The sequence below is a fragment of the Phoca vitulina genome, unplaced genomic scaffold (assembly GCF_004348235.1).
Source record: "Phoca vitulina isolate PV1807 unplaced genomic scaffold, GSC_HSeal_1.0 scaffold26, whole genome shotgun sequence".
Classification (NCBI taxonomy): Eukaryota; Metazoa; Chordata; class Mammalia; order Carnivora; family Phocidae; genus Phoca; species Phoca vitulina.
The window spans coordinates 20,934,109-20,948,170 of record NW_022589729.1 but is presented as its reverse complement, the minus strand read 5'-3'; the positions used below and the strand labels follow the sequence as shown (position 1 = coordinate 20,948,170).

The 14,062-nt window shown below is 57.0% G+C and overlaps 1 protein-coding gene across 6 annotated transcripts in view; it reads left to right on the top strand.

Annotated features, from left to right (window-relative positions):
• PPFIA4 (PTPRF interacting protein alpha 4) overlaps nt 1-14,062 on the top strand; it is a 69,669-nt gene that overhangs the window by 17,848 nt on the left and 37,759 nt on the right. For all 6 annotated transcript variants that reach the window (XM_032422205.1, XM_032422210.1, XM_032422209.1 and 3 more), the window contains 14 exons: nt 207-353; nt 625-759; nt 2,458-2,541; nt 2,804-2,935; nt 3,225-3,287; nt 3,960-4,051; nt 6,146-6,254; nt 7,784-7,992; nt 9,417-9,657; nt 10,108-10,143; nt 10,364-10,497; nt 10,808-10,974; nt 13,072-13,165; nt 13,670-13,751. In XM_032422205.1, coding sequence (XP_032278096.1) covers nt 207-353; nt 625-759; nt 2,458-2,541; nt 2,804-2,935; nt 3,225-3,287; nt 3,960-4,051; nt 6,146-6,254; nt 7,784-7,992; nt 9,417-9,657; nt 10,108-10,143; nt 10,364-10,497; nt 10,808-10,974; nt 13,072-13,165; nt 13,670-13,751 — 1,725 coding nt within the window. The remainder of the gene's footprint in view (nt 1-206; nt 354-624; nt 760-2,457; nt 2,542-2,803; nt 2,936-3,224; nt 3,288-3,959; nt 4,052-6,145; nt 6,255-7,783; nt 7,993-9,416; nt 9,658-10,107; nt 10,144-10,363; nt 10,498-10,807; nt 10,975-13,071; nt 13,166-13,669; nt 13,752-14,062) is intronic.

Below are 14,062 nucleotides of genomic sequence, written 5' to 3'. Positions count from 1 at the left end.
GGGGTAGGCCGGGGCTGGGGAGCTTAAGACTGAACACTGGGGTCCACTGTGCAGAGGAGTAGCGGGAGGGCTGGGTCAAGGTCAGAAACTGGCAGGGAGGCATGGGGAGGATACAGGCAGCCAGGCGTTGGAGGGGAGGTGCAGGTAGGATGGGGGCAGGGAGAAGCTGATGCCCTTCCCTCCCGTCCCCTCTTCTCCCGCCCTAGGCTCTGGCTCAGAAGGAAGACATGGAGGAGAGAATCACAACACTAGAGAAGCGCTACCTGGCTGCACAGCGCGAGGCCACGTCCATCCATGACCTCAATGACAAACTGGAGAATGAGCTGGCCAATAAGGAGTCCCTGCACCGCCAGGTAACTCCTCCCGCTGGTGTGGGGGCAGGCACTGTACTTGACCCTGGCGGTCCTGATGATCGTGCTGGAACCTTCCCTTGGTGGCCCAGGAGCCCCGGGGGCCCTCCAGGTCCCCTTGGGAAAGGGGAGGCCGTGCATCGTGGGCAGCCAAGAACCAGGTTGTCCTTGGCTCGTCTGGCCTGTCACCTGCTCCCTCCTGAGGCGGGGCCAGGAGGTGGGGGAGGTTTGGGGCTCCCTCTTGACTCTTGGCGGCCCCCCCCCACGGTGCCAGTGTGAGGAGAAGGCCCGGCACCTGCAGGAGCTATTGGAGGCGGCAGAGCAGAAGCTGCAGCAGACGATGCGCAAGGCCGAGACGCTGCCGGAGGTGGAGGCCGAGCTGGCTCAGAGGATTGCAGCCCTCACCAAGGCAAGCGGGCCCAGAGCCCCGGGATCTGCCTCTGGGTCTGCTTCCCGAGCTCTTACGGAGCCAGGCGGTGCGTGGAGAGAGTGGGAGGCACGCAGGGCTGGGAGCCAGGAAACTGCCTCTCACCGCACGACTCCGGGAAGCACCCTGTCTGTGTCCGTCTGTTGGAAGAGTAATCCCTGCCCTCATCAGCCCTCAGCGAAGTGACGGTCTCCTGAGGAGGGCTGCAGAAGTCCACGGAGAAGTAGACGAGACTTTGCCGAAGCAAAGTGTTTTGATGATCATTTACACTATTGTGTTAATACTAGCTTTTGTTGGGGGCTGGAGTGGAAAAATTAGGACTTTCATCTCTGGAAAGATGAAATCCAGGAGGAGAGAGGATCAAAGTGGGTGGGGGGTGGGCAGTGGGAGCGCAGGCCGAGCATGCCTTTCTCCATCAAACTGAAGCATTCTGGATCTAGGGACCAACTCTGGTTGCTTGAAGGCTGCAGCTTTAGGATTAATAAAAGGGGATAGATTTGTACCTGATGGATAGTTAACTTTATGGAGGAATAATTTCTAAGAGGTAGGCAGGCTGAGATCATTGTTGGAGCTGGAAGAGCTGGGTAAATGCACGCACCTAGACATGCGGTGGGCTAATCAAGAGCATTTAGGAGTGTTTGCAGTGGGTTGGATGCTTTCGGGGGGGCCTCACGTGGGGTCACCATAGCTACCCTCCCCCAACCCGTGGAGAGAAGGAAATCAGCAGTGAGTAAGCAGCAGGCCCCGGAGCCTCTGGAGGATAGAGGCTGGCCGCTTTGAGCATGTCATCATCTCTGTGATGATAGGGTTAGACTCGGCGGTGTCAGAGGTCTTTCTTGCTCCTAGGGATGCAGTGCTGGGTTTAAGTGCAGTAGAGGATGCCACGTGTGGGATGCTGAGCCGTCAGCTTTCATATCTCCCCGAACTGACAGGAGGGGATGGGCTGAAGTGATTCAGATGTTCAAATGAGTCATAGTAGGGGGCTTTAAGGAGGGATTTCCTGACTGTAGGCTGTGTGCTAGTCTGGAATATCTTGCCAGCTGAGACATGGGGTTTCCATCTCTGGAGACATGTGAGTGGAAGGGAGCCCACTCTGCCTGGGTGGGTAATAACCATGGCTGGCATTTGCTGAGTGTTTATTGCGTCCTAAGTGTTTGCCATGGATTATCTCATGTAGTCCTCACAATGGTCCAACGGGCATAGGGGCTGTTACTCTCCATATTTTACAGTTGAGGAAACTCAGGCACGTAGAGATCCAATAACCTGCCCGACGTCACACACAGGGGAAGAGAGGGAGCCGGGATTTGGACCCAGGCAGTCTGGCTTGCGTTCATATTAAGTGCAGGTCCATCTACCTGGAGGCATAGAGGAGATTTATGGTAGCTCTTGCTTTCAAGTGGAGATTTTTTCTGGAAGTGGGGAGTCCATTGGGCTGCCAGCCCCAGGATGTTTTAAGGCAGGCCCTGAGCAGGAAGAACACTTGGCAGGGAGGAGAGAGTGCTTGGGAAGAAGGGCAGTGGTGGTGGCAGTTCTGCTCCAGGGTGAGAGGCCGAGGGCTGGGCTTCGTTGGTACTGAGGCCCTGAACCCCGAAGAGCCCCCTGGCACAGGGTGTGTGGGATGCGGGGCCTGAGCAGGAGGGCAGGGGATCTACAGGCCCACTGACCTGTGCCCACCTCCAGGCTGAAGAAAGGCACGGCAGCATTGAGGAGCACCTGCGGCAGCTGGAGGGGCAGCTGGAGGAGAAGAACCAGGAGCTGGCGAGGGTGAGAGCACCGCGCTGGGCTCTCAGGCCCCCTCCTTGTCCCCAGGGCAGCCTCCCAGGATGGCGTGTGGACAGGCCTGAGAAGAGTGGGAGCTGGGAGGGGCCTGGCCAGGGACAGAGCCATAGAGGGGCCGCAGGAGGTGGACCGGGGAGCTGGAGAGAGGGGCTCCGGGAGGGCGAGTAGGGGACAGGTGAGTGGGGTGCAGCCAGGCGGGAATGCGCGGCCCTGGGGTGACCTGGGACCAGGTGTGCCGGCTCTGCAGGTACGCCAGCGGGAGAAGATGAACGAGGACCACAACAAGCGGCTGTCAGACACCGTGGACCGGCTGCTCAGCGAGTCCAACGAGCGCCTGCAGCTGCACCTCAAGGAGCGAATGGCCGCCCTGGAGGAGAAGGTGCGGTGGGTCGCGGGCCTGGGTGGGCGGGGCTGCCAGGGTGGGCGGGGCGAGGGTGTGGGTGTAGCCGAGGGGAGGAGTTGGGATGCGAGAGGTTAGTCCGGGGCGGGGCGTGTCTGGGACGTAGACCTGGGTGGACGGACCTGGGGAGGCTGGAGAAGGGAGGAGCAGGAGGGGTGAGGAGGGGCGGGCTGGCCTGGAGAGTGGGGGCAGGGAGGGGAAGGCGCGGGCCGGCGCCGGAGTAGAGGAACCGGGGCGGGGTCCCTAGCTCCCAGCTGTTCTCCCCCAGAACACGTTGATCCAGGAGCTGGAGAGCTCCCAGCGGCAGATCGAGGAGCAGCACCATCACAAGGTACCCAGCTGCTGGCCAGCCCGCCGGCCTGGGAGGGCCGGGCTTGCGGTGGGGAAGGAACATGCCTGTGTTTCATGCAGCTGCTCTGACACCCAGCACCACGCTAGTCTGTGTACAGACGTGATTTCGCTGATCCTCGCTAGCGCCCGGCACGGTGGATGCATCGCCACCCACATGTAAAGAAGAAACGGAGGCCATAAGCATAGGGCATAGGGTGGGCAGCAGAGGCAGGGCCCAGGGCACGATTTGTTGGGGCCTCAGGCCAGGTGAGGCAGGAGACGTCCGGTGATTCTGAGGGGACTCGTCACTGGTCCTGCCTCAGCCCCGTCTGTGAGGTCTGGGTGGGCACCCTGCTCCCCTCAGCTGTCCAGCCTCCGTCGCCATGCATTTGTGTGGTGGTGAGGGCTCAGCAAACCCTATTCCAGTAGCATCCTTACCAAGACAGACCCTCTCCTGGCCCTGCCCCTCTGCCTGCCCGCTGCCCACCCTTCTGCTCACTTTCCAGTTGGACCTCTTCTCTCGGTGTTGTCTGTAGGCCTGGCCGGGGGCCCCTGGCTTTGGACTTTGCAGTACATTCTTCTGCTTCTCCCCAACTCTGCTGTCCTCTTTGTCCCTCTCTCCTCTCTCCGCCCCTCCCTGGCCCCACCCCCACCCCGGGTCTGCCTGGCACAGGGCCGCCTGTCTGAAGAGATTGAGAAGCTGCGCCAAGAGGTGGACCAGCTGAAGGGTCGAGGGGGGCCGTTTGTGGATGGCGTCCACTCCAGGTACTGGAGCGCGGGAGGCTGGGCGTGCTGGGATGGGGTCCTGGATGGACCCTGAGGAAGGAGACTTCCTCCCACCAAAAGACCACCCAGGACCTCAGGGTCCTCCTCCTATCCAGGGTGGGACACTGAGGCTCCCAGAACTTGGTCAAAGTCACCTAGCTCACTTGGGCAGCGTAGAAGGAGCACCTGTCCTCTGAGGGATGCTGAGAGGCAAGTAAAGACGGGATGCTCCTTCCCCAGAGCCATGGGACACAGGCCGTGCTTCCTGATTCCTTGACAGAGGACATGCCCTTGAGAGGGGTCTGCTGAGTTACATGCTCACCTATTTCCTACAGGACTTGCTCACCTATGTCCCACAGGACTTGCTCATGGAGAGTGTCTGGTTCATTCTAGTTCCTCGGAGATACCATCTTTAGGGCTCTGGAGGATTGATGCCTGAGAGTTAAGGACCATGTAGGTTCAGGCAGCAGGCAGTGGGCAGAAAAGCAGCACGAGAGACTGACATGAGGCATCCAGAACTTCCTCACAGTTGGAAGTTGAGAGGCCACATCATGGTTGTGACCTCCCTTTTTCTGAAAACATTGTAAGAGATGGAGAGTGGCGCTTTTCACCTACTGCTGGAATTAGGTCCATGTTTTAGGGAACTTCTGGATTTTTCTCCACATTCTGTGAAGTAATTGACATTGAACTCAGACCTCAGTCCTGCCGCCACTTCTCTGCCCAGAGAGGCAGGGTGAAGATTGAGGATATTAGTGGGAGATGCCCCTCAAGGTTCATGGCTCCTGGCTGTTTTCTCTCCAAACCAAAGTCTCACAGAAGGGAGTCTTTGAGGTTCCCTTCAGTCATGCTCTTGCTATGTCAGGGCAATAGGGATCCATTTCCCTGAAGAGAGGTTACAGGAAATGTGTACATACACATTTGTATGGAGGGGTAGGGCTTGCATTAGGGGAAGGGACATTGAACCTGAAGAAGAGAAGCCCGTGGGTGTCTGGGGTGGTAGAGACTTAAGTACCATCTTCAAGTTCATCAGGAATTATTGTTTAGGACAGCATGGAGAGAAGCAGGGAACAGAGAGAGGGAATAGTAGTTGGGATCCCTCTGACTTCTCCCTTTCCATAGGTTTCTCCAAAGAGAACCCCCCCCCCCAATGAATACGACTCATGACTCAGAGTACACCAAGCTATTTCCCGCTGCTTGCTTTCCTTAATGGTTGAGAATTCTTGGCTTTGACCATAGAAAGACTGGACCCATCATGGAATTGGGACTGAGTTGGAGGAGAGAAGAGGGGGATAAGCAGAAACTCCCTTTTCCCTGCTCCATTTCCCTTATCCATTGTAGGCTTGCCCTGTCCCTCTGCCCTGGGCCCCCTCATGGTATCCAAACTGGGAAGCATCATAGGGAAGAAGTGTCACTAGGGAAGGCTTCCAGACATTCCAGAGCATCATTACTGGGATTCTAAAGTCTCAGGTTTGGAATAAACCCAGGGGGCATCTAAGTGGTTTTTCTAGCCCATGTCTCTGATAGAGTGTCAGGGCCTCCTGAAGCTTCCTGGGGGAAAGGGAGTCGGCCTGGGTTGAATTTTGGCCAGGAACTCAGTCCAGATTATGGGGAAATCCAGGGAAAGTTGCTGAGGAGAAGACGAAGAGACAAAGACCCTAGAGATTAAAAGGACCTTTAGAGACCCGCCCTTGCAAAGTCCCTCAGTGCCCGGAGCTCTCCAGCACCATTCTTGTGGGATGGCCCGAGAGCCGGGGTTGAATGCCTCTGATGGAGAGCTCAGCTCTTTAAAAGCCACCAGTTGCATCATAAACCAAATCTTACCATCCGAAGGTGCTTCTTACGTTAAATGAAAAGCTGCTTCCCTAGAACATTCTCCCCTGGATCATTCTGATCCATGGGGCACCAGAGAATAAATCGAATCTCTTGTTTACACGGCAGCCCTTAAACCATTTCCAGTAGCTTTCTGCCAGCTAAGACTTCTCTTCGCCAAGCCAAAGATCCCTTAACTCTTTGGACCTTGGGTGTGAGATGGGGCTCTCAGTCCTCAGGGCTGGTCTTTTCTCCCCGCCCCCCGCACCCCCCCAACCACTCAAGGTCGCACATGGGCAGTGCAGCGGATGTGCGGTTCTCCCTGAGCGCAGCCACCCACGTGCCCTCAAGCCTGCACCGCCACTACTCAGCTCTGCGGGAGGAGTCTGCCAAGGTGAGGGGTGGAGGGGTGAGTGTGGAGGGGTCTCCCCAGGGAGTTTGGGGTCAGTTCGGCCGCGTGCCTGGCTCCAGTTTCACAGACGGCTGGTGTGCGGTGCAAATCCCCCCCCACCCCCGTGTGGACAACAGCTGCAGCCCTGGGGTTGGGCCATTGTTAGCTGCAACAGCTGTGCCCCCTCGCCTTGGCCTCCTGGTGGGCAAGTGGTGGGGCTGGCGGGCGGCCAGCCAGTCCCTGAGGCCCTACTGAAGCGTGTGCACGTGTGCCTGGGGGTGCAGGCGTGTGTTCTGGCCGTCAGGGTGGGAGATGGAATTGGCCAGCTTTCTGGAACACAAGCTGTGGTTTATGGGGGAGATGAGGAAGGGATGGCAGGTTTAAGTGGCCCTGGGGAGATGGCACCTGAAGTTTTCTGAGAAGCAGCTTTGCGTTCCTGCTGAGACTGCCTGGGGGGCTGGGAGGGGGAGCAGGAAAGAACGGGGCAGAAAAGGACCAGGACCCACCTCATCTTCTATCTGGGGAAATGTGATTCCATCCCAGCGCCATACTTGTTAAGCATGCTCTGCCCTGAACCCAGGTCCTCTGCATGCTCTAAGGCACTGCAAGATATGGGTGGAGAAGGAGGGAACTCCTAGCCTGACGGGGGAGGATTCATCTCTGCCCTTAGGAAAGCCCTAGTCTGATGGGGTCACAGTCTGAAGGCATCTCTTTCTCCCCTCACCCTTTCCTCTTTCCGTTGATAAGAACACAGCAGGTGCCCAGGAGCTAGAAAAGAGCCCTAATGGGAAGTTGGGGGTCTGGGTCCTAGAGGATGGGGTTAGAGCACCTCTCTATCCCTGGCCCCCCTGCTCTTCTGGCTCGCTCAGCCCACTTCTGTGCTCTTTCCTCTTCTGGGCCTTTATCCACTGAAGAGGTTTGTAGGGTGACTTCTGAGACCACCACTTCTCAGGGTTGGGTACAGGGCCCTGCGATGTGCTGAAACCCTGGGAGACGCAAGACAGACAGGACTGCTTGGCTTCTCTGGTGTCCTGGATCTAGTTACTCTTTGAGAGTTTGTATTCATGGAAAGGGATAGCCTTTATATAGTGCCAGACACTGTGCTAAGTGCTTTCCATGCATGTCCTCACTCTGTTCTCATTACCTACAACGTAGGTAGGTACTATTACCGTCCCCATTTTACAGATGAAGAAACTGAGGCCCAGAGAGGTTAAACAGTTTTACCTCCATTGCACAGCTAATAATCAGGTTTCAAAGCAAGGCAGTCTCTTTCTGGAATCTGTTCCTAACCACTCTGCTACCTGGCTCCTTGAATTGGGGTAGTATTTCTTAGACTCTAAAGGGCAAATAAATCACCTGGGAAACTGGTTAAAATGCAGATTCTGAATCAGTAGGTCTGGGGTGGGGCCTGGCATTTTGCAGTTTTAACGAGTCCCCAGGAGGTGCCAGTGCTGCTGGGATAGGTGGGGAGGGGCCTGCTCCTCAGCGGTCTGGTGTATCTTATTCCTACTCTTTTCCCCTCCTTTACTAAGGACTGGGAGCCCTCTCCACTGCCTGGGGTGCTGGCCCCCACAGCCGCTCCTGCCTTTGACAGTGACCCCGAGATCTCCGACATGGATGAGGATGAGCCAGGGGGTCTGGTGGGCTCCGTGGATGTTGTCTCCCCCAGTGGCCACTCGGATGCCCAGACCCTGGCCATGATGCTGCAAGAGCAGCTGGATGCCATCAATGAGGAGATCAGGTTCGGGCTGGGGCGGAGGGTCTGGGAGGCGCCTTGTAGGACAGGGGCCCCTTTAGGTTCGGGCACTGCAGGACAAATTCTACGTGTATCTGCTTGTCTTTTCTAGCTGCACCTCTTGAGTGCTCACTCTAGGGACTCTGTGCGGGGGGGGCATCAGGCCCCATACCGGATGGAGAGGGGTGAGACCTCAGCCTGACTTTTCGGGCTTCATTTCCCCTCCTGGGGCTGGGGAGGCTGTGTTCCTGCAGCTTCTGCGGCTGAGCCTGGAGCCCCCCCGACCGAGACCACGTCAGGGAGAGAACTTTGTAGATGCTCCCGTCGGTCCGCCCCCGCATCTCTGGGGGAGGCAGCATTATTTCCATTGTTCAGCCAAGGGAACCGAGACCAGAGAGTTTAAGGGATTTGCCCGAAGCCCCACAGTAAGTGGCGGGGCCAGGATTCACATTCAGGTCTACACTCTGTGTATTGCAGCATTCCTCCCATCCCTAATGAGGTGTCAAACAGAAACCAGTGGCAGGGAAAGCGATCAAGACCTGGACTTTACCCTGCCTTTGTAGGAGGTTTGTGAATGTTTGTGACCAGCGGCAAGGAAAAATCTGAGCCAGAGGGCTCAGAGCTTATAGGGCTATATGGGACATCTGGTTCCATGGTTCCCACACTTTTGGATTTCACAGAGCAGTTAGAAAGAAAACACACACACACGAGAGAAGGATAGTAACCTAGGGCCGCCAACTTTTATTCTGCAAAGGAACCCATGAAAAGTAACTGCTGTCCCCTATCACAACCATTCTGCAAAAGAAAGGGCATTTTAACACCCCCCACGTTGGAAAGACAGACTCTGAATAAAGACAAGTCCGGCTCCTAACGGACAGTTGGCATTGTCACATCAACACATGCGTGTGCGTGCGTGTGCCTGAGGCTGCCTACACACGCCCCCCCTCCCCCACAGGATTATCGTGGGTTTTCTCATTTTTCATGGAACAGGGAAAACTCCATCAGAGGTCAGCGTCAGTTAAAGACCTGGGTTTGGGGACGGCTGGCTTGGACATCGCATGGGTCTAGTGGGAAGCTGAGGCCAAAGAGTCTGACTCCAGGTGGCCCGCGTAGTCAGTGGTAGGTCAAGAATTCTGCCTTCCAGGATGGTTTGTAGCCCACTGACTAAACGCCTCCTTTGTTGAGCTGGGGAGTTTTGTTACGTGAAGTCAGCTAACGAGACAGAGAGAGAAATGTTTCTGAGCTGCAGTGGGAAGATCGAGCTCTGTCCGCGAGGCCTTGCATGTCCCAGCGATGCCAGAAACAGTGCGGCGTTCCCCTGGGCATCGCCGGCTGCCTGGGCTCCCAGAGTGGGAAGTGCGGTGCCGGCATCTGCCCCCTGCTGGGCCTCGCTGGGGCCAGCGTAACGTCTGGTTTTGCCCGCCTCCCAGGATGATCCAGGAGGAGAAGGAGTCCACGGAGCTGCGTGCCGAGGAGATCGAGACTCGAGTGACCAGCGGCAGCATGGAGGCCCTCAACCTGACCCAGCTGCGCAAACGCGGCTCCATGCCCACCTCTCTGACTGCCCTGTCCCTGGCTAGCGCATCCCCTCCGCTCAGCGGCCGCTCCACGCCTAAGCTGACCTCCCGCAGTGCTGCCCAGGACCTGGACCGCATGGGGGTCATGACCCTGGTGAGAGCCTTGGGACAGTTGATGAACAACCCTAGTCAACTCTGGGCTCTGCTTTGGGGGCTGGCCGAGGGTTGCCGCGAAGGCTTGGTAGGGCTCACTCCTTCTCAGCTGGGCCCGGCATCCTCTTCCCATGATGTGTGCAGACCCCAGCATGTCAGGCCGCCAACATGTTCTTCTGGCATGGGCCCGTCATGTCTTCCTCAACCCTCTCTCTTGGATAAGTGCAGAATGCTTAAGAAACTCACCCCCTGCCCATACCTCTCCCCCTCTTCCAGAGGTGGCCCTGAATTATTTTTCCAGGCCAGCTTTTTTCTGCTGGGGTATTCTCTGTCGGCCTGTGTAAGGCACTGAATCCTATCTTTTCCTCCTAAGACCATCGGGCTCCACTTGGGGTGGACTTCTGGGCATCCGGAGGGTGATGCTGAGCTCACCCTTCACTCTCTCTTCCAGCCCAGTGACTTGAGAAAGCATAGGAGGAAACTGCTGGTGAGTGCTGCCCGATGACCCAGGTACTAATGGGTGAATTCTCCCAGGCCCTTCCCTTTTGGCTTCTCTCCCCTGGCTGGGCCCTTGAGTCTGAGTCTGGGCTCAGAGAGGGCCCCATTCTTCCCACTGCGTTTCTCCAAGCTCCTCTGCCTCGACTGGGCTGGGTAGGCAGGCCCCAGATCTCTCCCTCTATCCCCTGACGGCTTCACTGTCTGTTCAGTCGCCAGTGTCTCGGGAAGAGAACCGAGAGGATAAAGCCACCATAAAATGTGAGACTTCTCCTCCTTCCTCACCCAGGACGCTGCGGCTAGAGAAGCTTGGCCATCCAGCCCTGAGCCAGGAAGAAGGCAAAAGGTAAGTGGCACGGGCCCCACCTTGAGTCCCTCTACCCCCAAGGTCATCTCATCCCTCCCTGCCTCTGGAGGGACGGAGGCTCACCTGTCCAGGTGTCTAAACATCTTGCTTCTCTCTGAAACACTGTCAGGGAAGGACATTCCCATGTCTCCTTTGGTCACCTGCTCTGATCATAATCCACCCCCCCCCCCCCCCCCCCGCCCCACCTCTGCCACTTACCGTAAGTCCTTCCCGAGGTCTCACTTCCAGGTCTCCTGTTATAATGAAACCATGTTTCTTTTCATTCCACCCCCTCGTGGCTGTCCTGTAGTGCTCTGGAGGATCCGGGCAGCAACCCAAGCAGCAGCGACAGCAGCCAGGACTCCTTGCACAAGGGCGCCAAGCGCAAGGGCATCAAGTCATCCATCGGCCGCCTGTTCGGGAAGAAGGAGAAGGGCCGGCTAATCCAGCTGAGCCGGGATGGAGCCACGGGCCATGGTGTCTGTCCACGTCCTAGCGAATGGGTGCAAGCAGAGGGGCCAGGGCAGGAGGGAGTCCTGGGATCCAGCCTTCTCCGCCTGCCTCCCGGGGGCCTGTGGGTGGAAGCCACAAGTCAGGCAGATTTCAGCTCCGGAGAGGAGAGGCGAGGCAGGTGGTTTGGGTTAGAGCTGTTTCACAGGGCCACGGGCTGCCCCAGGAGCCGCTGGCTCCCACCACTAGAAGCGTCCGGCTGCAGGTGGGTGGCTGTACTTGGAATGCTGTGGAAGGGATTCCTGTACGGAGCGAGAGGTTGGACCTCTGAGGTTTCTTGCAGTTTGAAGGTTTTCTGACGTACTGTGCTCAGGACCTTCAGGAGGAATCTCTGGGTTCTTTCTTGAGGAGAATCGGTTCTTGATTAGAACTTATTTCTAGTACATCTGGTCTCCAGGACGCAACATGTCATAATGCCTATTGATGGCTTCATAGATATTCGCGGAAATGCTTGGGCAGGAGTAGCATTACCACTTCTGTGCTAATATAAAGTTCTTGTGCGTGCTTGGCGCCTGCCAGGTACACAATGAATGTCAGCCGTCTTCCTCCGCCCTCCCCTATTCCTGCTTTCCTTTCCTTCCTCCCCTCCCTTCCTCCTCTTTGCCTCATCTACCAGTCATTTGTTCAACAGACATTTATTGAGTAACTACTGTATACAAGGCTCAGCGTTGGGTGTTGGAACAATAGGCCATTCCCTCAAGGAGCTTGGTGTCTCCTGGAAAGGAAAAAAAAAAAAAATATATATATATATAAAGAGATGATTCCAGAATGGTGTGATGATAGCAGTATGCTTCAGGTGCTTCTGGAACGCAGAACTCAGCCGTGGAGTGGTAGGGACACCAGCAGTGGCTTCCTCTGCTAGGCAACCGCTGGGCCGAAGCGGGAAGGCTGCGTAGGAAGTGGCCAAGCCAAGAAGAGTTGTGCGTGAGGGGACCGGGGGTCTGGGAGAGGCAGGTTCTGGGGGCAGGAGCTCTGTACACAATCGAGTCTATTCAGAGCGGGGGAGAGAGAGGCTGGGAGGAGTGGAGGAGTGGCTGTGGACCCTAGGCTGGGCCCCGCTCAGAAGGGCCTTGAGAAGTCTCCCAAGGCAGCGGGAGCATTGACAATTGCGTGCAGGGGGAGGGCCTGATCGATGAGAAGAAAGGAACCTTTGAACCCAAAGGCATAATTAGACCTCCCTCCACCTCAGAGAAGGTGTGGATCAGAAGCTAGCTAGCTGAGTGAGGAGGAGGTGGAGGAGGAAAGGCACCTCTCGTCTGGGTGGGGAATGAGGAACAGCTCCCTGTCCCCAGCCCTTAGGAGCTGACACAGATGGGGCTGGGAGGGCGCCGGGAAGGTCTGATCTGTGGAAGAGGTATTCTGTGGGAAGTCTTAGGATTTTCTCCGCTCCCCGCACCCCGGCGGCACCTAACCCTAAGACAGCATCTCACCTCGGCTTCTGGATCGCCCACACCTCCGGCCAGCCACGCTGTGTGGCGTGCCTGGAACTTGATGAATTCTAAGATGTGGCGCCTGCCATGAACTCCGTAGGCGTCTGGCGTCCTTTTCAGGAGATCCTTAATAGAAGAAGACCGAGCTAGGAATGTTCCCCCATGGGGTTCGTGCAAGTGTGCTCCCTGAAAAAGAGGCCAGGGGGCACGTCTCTCAGTGTGCCCATCTTCAGACCCCCAGCCGGGTCAGGATAATCCTCTCTGAGCCCGGAGCCCACTCACGTCTGGCTCTCTAGGTTTCCTTTGCACCTTGGTTTGGAGGAGAGCTATGTTCTGTCTAGGATTCTGCTGCTGAAGGGGTAGGACAGCCTCGGTCCATCTGGCTGGAAAATGCCTCCAGGGTTGAGGCTCCCCTGGGGAGACTCTCTGGGCTAGGGGACCTGTTTGATGCCACTGTGGGGCCACCTGGATGTAGGGACATCGAGCGGAGGCTCTAGGAATAATGGATGGCCCCATCAGGCCTCCTGGGTTGTTAAACATTGGGGAGCCTCCTGTGGGTCTGCTCCCCATCCTGGCCTAGGCCAAGGGAGGAAAAGGAGAGGGCCTGGCTCACATGTCATCTCTTCCCTTCTAGTTATGCTAATAGACTCCGAGCTTGGTCTGCAGGAGCCCATGGTGCCTGCCAAGCTGGGGACCCAAGCAGAGAAGGACCGGCGGCTGAAGAAGAAGTAAGAGCCACAGGCCAGGATGGCACCCAGCCCCTCACCCATTGTCCTTCCCTTGGCCTGCCATGGGACTGAGCATTTCTAGGTGCCATGGGACTGAGCTCAGGCAGCCAGAGCCGGATCAAGGCCCTTTCTGAACTGAGTTGGCCTGGTCCCCCTGGGCACAGCAGGGACTAGGAGGTGGTTTTTACTATGACCCAAGGGAGAAGGAGGCTGGGGGGCTGTGGGAAGGTGACCCAGGACCTGTGGGTCTCTGGCAGAGCAGACTGAAATGTCTATGGGTCAGGCCATGTGCAAACAAAGTCAGAGCCCCTTGCCCTCTGGGAATGGAGAAGAGTCCTGCCCCATGTCTTGGCATCATACTGCTTCAGGCATGGAGCAGGGGTAGCAGTCCAGTGGTGGGGAGTTGGGTTGTGGGAGTCCCGCTTAGCACAGCCCATGGCCCCAGGAGTAAGCATGGTTGGGAGAAAAGGAGACTAGTGAGTCTGTTCTTCCTCTTCCCGCAAGACACCAGCTGCTTGAAGACGCCCGCAGAAAAGGAACGCCCTTTGCCCAGTGGGATGGCCCTACTGTGGTCTCCTGGCTGGAGGTAAGCCTAGGCAAAGGGAGTCTACTCAGGGGACTGGTGGGAAGGATGTGCAGTGTGGGACGAGGACTCCTCGGGTAGGTAGAGGGGTGGTGTCCCTAGAACTTTCCCAGCTTGTTTCTCCCCTGCCAAGTACACATGTGGCATGCCTAGCATTTAGCCCCAGCAAATGCACGTACCAGTTACTGTGGAGGGCAGAACCGATGCCACTTACGGCTGATGCCTCACGGGTAGCTTGGTTTGGGTTAGGGGAACTAAGTATCACCGAGCCATAGGCTTTCACAGGCAATTTGACTCCCTCTATAGGCTGTCCC